The following is a 9,584-nucleotide window of genomic DNA, read 5'->3' as shown; positions in this document are numbered from 1 at the left end:
GGCAAATCGGAATTACTATCTAGGATCACATCCTGGCTTGTATGCAGAGCTGTTTTAAGGCTAGTTGAGATTCCTTTGCTAAAACTAAAACAAAGGCTTTCATGTTTAGAATTAAATGTAATTGTTATATCTCTAGTACTTTTGTCCAAGGCTGTCCATACAGCTGTTTACCCCCTTTAATCTGGCACTGCTTGTATACAAGTTATCACCACAATGATCATTCATGTTTCTCATAGTTTGATCATTAAATGTTTCTTCCTTGAAAGAAAAATCTGTTTTTAATAAAAATGAATATAAAATCCATAAATTTTACATTGTTGGCCACCGTTGCAGTTTTAATGGCTGAATGTGAACCATTATCAAAATCCATTCACGATTTAATAAGGAAATAAAAATTAGAGGTAGAAAAGCTTGAAAATTAACTGTGAATACGAAGGTCAGATGGTTCACATTCTGTTTCCCTCTAATTTCACAATTTAAGACTATTCAGTCGAACTATATTTCAACAAATTACACAAGAAGGGCAATGTAGATTTGTATCATTATACATCCTGAGTAATGGTGAATTTTTCAGTGGTGGTCTTGTTACTCTCCTCTGATCACTTCCAACTGAATTTGTTCTCTGATCTGTTTCTTTCTGAAAATATAAATAAAACTTACATAATACAGTAGATACTGTTACATAATTTTAATATTAACTATATAGGATAAAGTCTATATGTGTAATCCCTGTTAACATAAAAAAAAATTAAGTTTTGCATGACATCAGCACTTTGTGCCAAAAGGTTGGGGTGATGGGGAGAACCCAAGTTGAAGCAGAATAACCTAACCACTCATTAAATGAAATTAAGGTGTGTGCAACATCAGATAGCTGAAGGACTTTGTTTATACATGGGTAATGCACATGATTCACTTCTACTACCAAGGTAGTTTTAATGCATTGTTTTAATTATATCTCATATTGTGACACAACGAATTGCCATGATATTGCACTACCTCGAATAAGTAATGCTTCACTTATGGGGAAGACTATTGTTACTTATTCTTGGCAGATACCACCACCCAGGTGGTATCTTTTTCAAGCCTGTTTCAAGGCTTTTTGGCCCTCCTTGGTGGGTGGGTAGGTACCCTGTTGCTACAATAGTGACAACTCAGTTATGAAGTATAACTGCACAATATGAGAGATGCCTGACGGTGTGCGTGGTTTAATCTAAAAGATATTTCTTGGCTAAATGCCTAAGAGTATGAAGGAGTTTGTTTATTCATGAGTAATTTGAAAATGAAATGCACAAGCCATAATTCTTATGGGTTTTGGTAATTAACTATATAATATCGGTGTAAATACACCATAGTTAACCCATAAATTTGAACTACGTAAGTAGCGTAGTAGGCATCGTTTTAATTGTATCTCGTATTGTGGTTGCCTTCACAACGAGATAGCGGTATTGCACTACTTCAAATAAATAACGCTTCTCTAGCAGAGAAGACTACTGTTATTTATTTTCAGAGGATACCACCACCCAGATGATTGTTTCGAAGCTATTGGGCTTCTTCATCAGTGGGCATGTTGCATTACCAGGTACCCTGTGTAATGCAACATGCCTACTGATGAAGAAGCCCAATAGCTTCGAAACAATCATCTGGGTGGTGGTATCCTCTGAAAATAAATAACAGTAGTCTTCTCTGCTAGAGAAGCGTTATTTATTTGAAGTAGTGCAATACCGGTATCTCGTTGTGAAGGCAACCACAATATGAGATACAATTAAAACGATGCCTTCTTAACTACTTACGTAGTTCAAATTTATGAGTTAACTATGGTGTATTTACATCGATATTATATAGTTAATTACCAACACCCTTTGGCATCTCATATTGTGGATATAACTTCCCAATTGTGATGGCATGTGAATTTATAGGTTAACTATGGTGTAGTTACACCGATATTATATAATTCGTGGGTAATGCATAAACAAGCATACCATCAGTCATTTCTCATATTGTAGTGTTATACTTCATAACTGGGTTGTCACTATTGTAACAACAGGATACCTACCCACCCACCGAGGAGGGGCCATAAAGCCTTGAAACGGTGCCATCTGGATGGTGGTATCTGTCGAGAATAAGTAACAATAGTCTTCTCCATAGGTGAATCATTACTTATTCAAGGTAGTGCAATACCATGGGAACTTGTGAAGGTATTCACAATATGAGATATGCTGTATTTCCCCATGTATAAGACGCACCTTAATTTTGAGGCCCAAAATTTGAAAAAAAAAAATGTATTACATAAAGTTATTGAACTCAAGTTTTATTCATCATAAAATTGATGTAAACTCCCATCCATTAGCTTGTTCTCAACTGTGTCTGATGACGAATCACTGTCTTCATGTATTGCCTCGTCCTCAGTTCCATCTATGGCATTTGAAATGCTACACTTCTTAAATGACTTGACAACGATCTCAATCTTGATATTATCCCAGGATCTTTTCACCCATGTACAAACTTCTCCTACAGTAGGTTTCTTCACTCTTCCTGCTGGTGTCAAGTTGTCCCCAGAAGACTTCATCCATTGGTTCCATTCGTCTCTCATGGCAGCTTTGAAGGGTTTGTTAATGCTGACATCAAGTGGTTGGAGCTGGGATGTCAAGCCTCCAGGTATGACGGCAAGTTTTGTTTTTTGCTCTGCAGCAATCTTCTCTGTGTTTTTTGTTATGTGTGCCCTGAACTGATCAAGCACCAATAGTCCAGGTTTGCATAAGAGCCCACCTGGTCTCCTGCTCCAAACTTTCTCAAACCAGATCATCCCATCCTGAGCCATCCAACCCTTGTCATGAACATGGACAATCACTCCACGAGGAATGTCTTCTTTTGGCATTGTTTTGCATTTGAAAATCAGCATAGGAGGCAGCTTGGTTCCGTCGGCACAACAAGCTAGAACAACTGTATAATGGCTCTTCATGTCCACTTGTCTTCACAGTTGCAGTTTAAAACAATGTATTAAAACTACCTTGGTAGTAGAAATGATGTGTGTGCATTAACCATGCATAAACAAACTTCATACTCTTAGGCATTTAGCCAAGAAATATCTTTTCAATCAGATAGCTGTCAAAACACGATGTCAGCTAGAATTAAAAAACAAGTATATTGGTCACAAAAATATATTATGCTGGAGATTCTAGTTTCCCCAAACCCTTGTTAAATTTGCACATAAATGAATTGTATAGAATTTTATATTTCAAAAATTGTAGATCAGAGGTAGCATGCTATATAAATTTATACTCTTTCCCCACTGTCAGTTATCTTGAAAATTATATAATAATTTCTTGATAATCTAATTGCTTAAAATAAAATATTCCAAAATCTCTGTTATTTTCCTAACAATAAAACTAACTCAGGGAGAAATACATACCTGGTTATCCTGGTTATATTCTTGAAGGTTTTGATTTCTTATAATTATTTTTCCATCTTTCCTCACTATCAACTCCTTCAGAGTGGTATTGGTATCTTCTTGACTTTCATTACAACTGTTGCCAGCTTCAGGCATTTTTAGTAGTGGAATTTCTTCTACAACTCCATTTCCTTCTGGCTGTTCTGTGACAGTCAGTTTAAAGTCATCATCATATGGCAGCACCTCCCTAGTTCGGATTAACTCAGCAGCTAAAGAGAGTTTATTTACATAAACATGTTTATTAGCTGGTGGTCCACTTTCATAACGATGCGAGAATAATTCAACATCTTCAGAACCTGCATCACTGTCAGTATCGATATCATAAACAAGAATTTCAGGATAATTTCCAGACAAGTCTTCAATTGATCGATTGTGAATTTCTGTCATGCTGTTTAAAATTGCAATATAAGGTATCTTTATCGTGTTAATAAAATGTGAAAAACCAAGAATCACATTTTGAGAGGATGAAGAATTATTGAAATAAGAGCTTTAAAGATTGCACTATTGCTCTTCCTTGGTTTGATTTTTATTTATGTATACTAAATTTGAGATTTCTTGAGAACTTTCCTTACTTAAAAGCTTTATATTTTGTTTTCATTACATATGTTACAAGTAATACAAAATCCATCACTTATTTCTGCAATACCAATTAAAGGAAAACATTCTTTTGCTGTTGAGCTTTAATTGTTCATCTGAAAAAAAAAAATAAGGAAAATTAGTTATTTATTGACCACTTTTGATAAAGTATAAAATTTTTTATATAAACTTCTCAAAGGTTTTATAATTTGTGGTAATTTTTTTTTGTTTTTTTCCCCCCCTTTCATTGCTCTCTTTTCTACTAGTGAAAATGTACCCCCCCTCAATTGTTTTACTAATCTCCTCCAGGGTCTTATACACCTCAGTCAGGTTCCCCACAGAGGATGGCTGGTTTTCAGGTTCTGCAGTTTGCACCTTCAAAGCCCTTCCTAATAAGGATGATTAGTGCTTTGTACAAGTATAACTACCCTTCTTTAAACATTCTAGAATTTCTGTCTTTTTATAGGTGTCTTCCAGAGCTGTATTATAATATTTAAAATATGATCTCATCATTCTCCACTGATGGTATACTCCACCTTGTTGCAGTGGGGGGGGGGATTCCATGTCCCATTGACCCAGAGAACTAAGTTGGTGGTAGCTTAGCTACTGGTAGGGTCTCCCAAGCCAGACAGGTCAAAGGGGTGGGACCAGACTAAGAGAGATACCCTAGTCCTCCAGGTTGGGGGTTGCTGCAATGGACTAGCTCCTCGTTCAGTGTAAAAATAAAACAAATGCTAAACAACCTACAAGTGGAAATGAAAATGGACAGCATTTTCTGGATGAACTGCAAAAATTCAATTTAGACATTGTGTTATTGGAGACCAAGAAAAAGGGATGTGGAGAGGAAATAATGGGAGAATACTATCATTTTTTGGAGTGGAGTCGATAAGAGTGAAAAAGCAAGAGCAGGAGTTTCTATTGCAGTTAAAAAGAAATTGAGACATAACATCAAAAACTGGCAATTTATTAATGAAAGAATGATCTCATTGGGTTTGACAATGTATGGGGGAGAAATATGTATTTTAGGAATATATGCCCTGACTAATGACACCACTGATACCTTGAAGGATAAATTTTGGAAAGATCTGAGAGAACTAATAGAAAAAAGTCCCTAAGAACAAAGAGATATTTTTAATGTGGGATTTCAATGCAAGAGTAGGAAATGAGCAAAATAGCAAAGTTATTGGAATGTTTGGAGAGAAAGAGGAATGACAACGTAGATGGACTATTCAATTCTTGTGAACAGTTCAATTTGAGAATAAACACATTTTTCCAACACAAGGATATCCATAATATACTTGGTCGCAGGAGACAAGACAAATTAGATCAGTTATAGATTACATTATTTCAAAACATTCAGGGACATACATATTGAAAGATGTCAGAGTTTACAGAGGAGCCGAACGTGGATCCGACCATTTTCTTGTTAAAACAACACAGGTGGAACTGGATTAAGAAAATAAGGAGTGGACAACCAACTATGCAGGGATGACAGCATTAAAAACAACTTCACCCAGAGATTGGGTACTGCAATTAACATAGAAGGTAATACTGAAGAAATTTAAGAATATTTAAAAAATAGCTTATGAAATCCTAGGTAAAAAGAAGAGCCAAGGACCAAAGAAGACCTGGATTACAGAGAAAGTAAGAACTGCTGTAGAGGAAAAGAAACTTGCATATCAGAAATGGCTGGGTGAAAGGAATGATGCATATAGGAACATTTATGTTGAAAAGAAGCAAATAGCCAATTCGTTGGTAGTAGAAGCAAAAAATGAAGAATGGGAAAGGAAGTGAGTAACTATTAATAGCAAATTAGGCTTCAAGCGATCAACAGAATCGTGGAAGGTCCTTTAAAGACTTGGGAAAACAGAATAAACACAATGCTGGTTTGCAATTAATACCTTTGAAAGATTCGATGATGGACTTTTAAAAGAAGACCAGGAAGAGTTCAAAATGGTGGAGGATTTCAGTGTGGAAGACTCGGGCTTAAAAGTTTGTTAGGGAAGTGGAACTCTTACTAAAGGAGGGAAGGAATGGCAAATCACCTGGATGAGTTTATATGGAAATTCTGAAATATGGAGGGAGAGGAGTGGCTGTTTTGATACAAAAACTAAAATGGTATACTGAGAGGAGACGAAATACCAAAAGAAATGACAACAGGATATATTACATCAATTTATAAGAAGGGCGATTGGAAAGGCACTTCAAATTACAGAGGAATATGCATCTTGAACCCTATTAGAAAGATTCTTGGAAAATGGATCAGGAACCATTTAGAAGCCCGAATTGAGGTGTCAGAAGAACAAAGTGGTTTTTCAGCCAGGAAGTCATGTATAGACCATATCCCAACAGTATGACAGATCCTTGAAAAATGTCAATTGAAAGGAAAAGAAATCTTTGATTTTCATTGACCTTGAAAAGACGACAGTGTTCCAAGAAAACTTATGGGAAGCATTGAAAGAGGCAAATATTGGTGGACAATTGATTAACATTATTAAGACAATTTACAGGAATAATAGAGGCAGAATTAAAATGAGATCAGCTTTCACCTGAATTCCACACTTCAAAAGGCTTATTACAAGGTTGTTGCATGTCACTGACACTTTTCAAAATTTATATCGACATCTGCCTAAGATCCTGATCAAAAAAAAAAAAATGCAATAAAATGGGATTGCTGATCAATAAGAACATCTATATTCACAATTTACTTTTTGCAGATGATCAGGTGGTGATAGCACAAGACTTAGAAGATGCAGACTATGCATGTTGTAAATTGTTTCAGGAATATAAACAATGGGGGTCTAAAAATCAATTTTAGTGAGACTGAAATGTTGTCTTCAGGATCAGGACACATTCTAAATATTGAAGGTTTTAAAATCAAACAAGTCAATAAATTCAAATATTTGGGATCAATCTTACAAAGTGACAGGTCATCCCAAGCAGAGATCAATAAGAGAATTGCAGATGGCAGAAAGGCTAACGGCACGTTAAATTCTGTTCTATGGAGCAGAAACATTCTAAATAAAACAAAGAAACCTATATTTCAAACGATTGTACAAAGTCTTATACAAAGTCTTAAACCTGGACATTGAATAGGCAAGGGGAAAACAAATTGCTCTCCACAGAAAGGATTTTTGGAGATGCTCAGCAAGAACTTCTAGAAGAGAGAGAAAATGGAAGTGAAAAAGAATATTATTGATACTATCAAAGAAAAGCATTTAACATGATATGGACATGTAAAACAGATGCAAGAAACCAGATATCCAAAGGCTATCCTGGAATGGATACCTCCAGGAAAAGGAGAGGAAGACCTAGGAGGACATGGATGGAGTATGGGAGTGCATGACAGCCCAAGGTTTAACTGACCAAGACACCTTGAACCGCACTTTATGGCAGGAAAAAATTCCTACCAAAAAATAAACTTGTAGGCCGAGGAAACCTATTGTAAATGGAAACTCTCCTCTTGAAGAAGATCTCATCACTGCCTTATATAAAAGAAATAATTCTTCTATACTTTCAAAAATCCAATAGCTCACTAAGAGGATACCATGTGCCACCTGTTTATGCTGCCTGGTATTTTAGTGCATCGTGACTTCTAATTTTTTTTTGTCGTGAACCACCATTAACTTCTGCTCCTCCCCCATCCGTAAATTATCTGGGTTTATGTTCTCCAGGTGTTCTGGCTTATGTTTAAAAACATTTAGAAACATCACCCTTAGATTACCATATTTCTAACCAATCCAAATGCTTTTGAAGCAGTATAGGCTTAGTTTTTTAACCATTCTCCTAACCATCAAATCATCAGAAGATTTGTTTCTCCTGTACTCCCCTCAGTGTTATTAGAAAAGATTAGGAACAAAAGGAGTTACAACACCAATTCTGAAGGAACTCTTTGCTACACTTGTCCACCCCGAAGAATGCTCGTTTATAACCATTCTCTGCTGCTTCCTATCCTTACACCAGTCATTTATCCACTTAAGTACCTTTCTGTAACTCCAGGTAGTACCACAGATAAAACTGTATGGTATTACCATACCAGTTATCTGTATGGTATGGTAGTTTGTTTTGCCAAAGGCGGGGGGGGGGGGGGGGTAAACCTTGCTGATCTCAGATGGTTTGTTTCAAATGCTACAAATTCTCTGCAAACAACTTCCAAGATTTCTTGGAGATATGTTCTCACTCTGAGTTGGACAGGTCTGGTTTAACAAGATGCCTTGTTTTACAATCAACTTTTGGCACTATGCCATTTAACATACACTCCACCTTGAACAGCCCTTGGTTACAGGGGGGGGGAGAAATAGTGACTGTTGGAATGCTTTCATATTTGGAGAGGAGCTGCAGCAAGTTTTTTTCTTTATCTGGGCATGACACTGCCCAATTAAACTATAAAACTTCTGTTGTTTGAGGCCTTGTCATTTTTAAATGTTACAACTGTTGAATATTAGGCATGTGCTTGAGTATACAGCATTACATTTGTATAGTTTTCTGTACTCTTTAGGTGTATGAGTTAATAGGACAAAAACAAGGAAACTGTCAGAAAACTTTGTTGGACCCCCACTTTCCCATTTGTATAAACTTTGAACTCTAGGTATTGCTTGTAGCTAGAAATCTGTTAAGTCCAATAAATGTGGATGCTACAGATTTGCTTAGTAACAGGCAATTACCCTGCCAGAAAAAGAGTGTATTATGGATCTCTTTCTTGTCAGCCAACGCGTAGCAGAGATAACCTATCCCATTGTCTGTCACTGTTGCTGATTATATATGACATGGATAGACAAATTGTGGTATCATTATTATACACATAATTGCTACTTGCACCATTAATTTCTCAAATAAGTACAAATCAAGGATGAAGGAGCAATAATTTCACAGCAAACTCACTTTTAACATTATGAAGGAGAGGTTGATGAATGTTTGATGATGAATGAACATTGGGTCTGACCAAATGACAACTTTGTGCATTCACCAGCTCAAATTTACACCAAGCAAAATAAGATAATTAGTTATTAGAGCTTTCAAAAAAAAAAAAGTTTTGTTGCATTAATTAGATTACCTTTTGAAATTAAGAGACTGTTGCCTCAGCCCACAGCACATTGCTAGTCATACTATTTTTTAAATAAACAGGATCAAATTAGTATCAGATAATGATGCTTGAAAGTCCTCTTTATGGTTCATATATGAATATTTTGTCTAAGGTCTGAAAATTTACAAATGTAACCTTATTGTGTTCACATCACCCAACAGAGAAAAGCAGGTGCTATCTGCACATAAGATGTTGTTGGACTATTCCTTGTCCTCTTCCAAAATGCAAGAAATGGTGGTTCAAGCATAAGCTGCAGTCATCTTATTGAACAGTTTGAAGCTGGGAGATCTGACATGGAAACATGGCCATGTGTTTTATGAAGACCTTTCCTACAGTGGATATAGACACTAATTGAGGTATCCCATTCCAAAACCCATCTTATCCATTTTTCAGAAATTTTCATTAACCCCCCCATTTTCAAAACTAATTTTCTGCAAAATTTTACTTATTATTTTAACTTAATTCATAAAATTATTG

At 35.9% G+C, this 9,584-nt stretch overlaps 1 protein-coding gene across 1 annotated transcript in view; it reads right to left on the bottom strand.

Moving 5' to 3' along the window:
* Positions 1 to 300: 300 nt before the first annotated feature.
* Positions 301 to 9,584, bottom strand: part of LOC150090176 (uncharacterized) — a 47,313-nt gene continuing 38,029 nt past the window's right edge. Inside the window, exons 2-3 of the mRNA XM_090368994.1 lie at positions 3,410 to 4,140; positions 301 to 637 (exon numbers count right to left, since the gene is read on the bottom strand). Of these exons, the coding sequence (XP_090225120.1) occupies positions 503 to 637; positions 3,410 to 3,835 (561 nt within the window). The 5' untranslated portion in view covers positions 3,836 to 4,140 and the 3' untranslated portion in view covers positions 301 to 502. The remainder of the gene's footprint in view (positions 638 to 3,409; positions 4,141 to 9,584) is intronic.

Source organism: Mastigoproctus giganteus, chromosome 2, assembly GCF_048544385.1.
Source record: "Mastigoproctus giganteus isolate SK-2022 chromosome 2, ASM4854438v1, whole genome shotgun sequence".
Taxonomy (NCBI): domain Eukaryota; kingdom Metazoa; phylum Arthropoda; class Arachnida; order Uropygi; family Thelyphonidae; genus Mastigoproctus; species Mastigoproctus giganteus.
The sequence above is the reverse complement of the archived record's forward strand: the minus strand, read 5'-3'. Positions and strand labels throughout refer to the sequence as shown.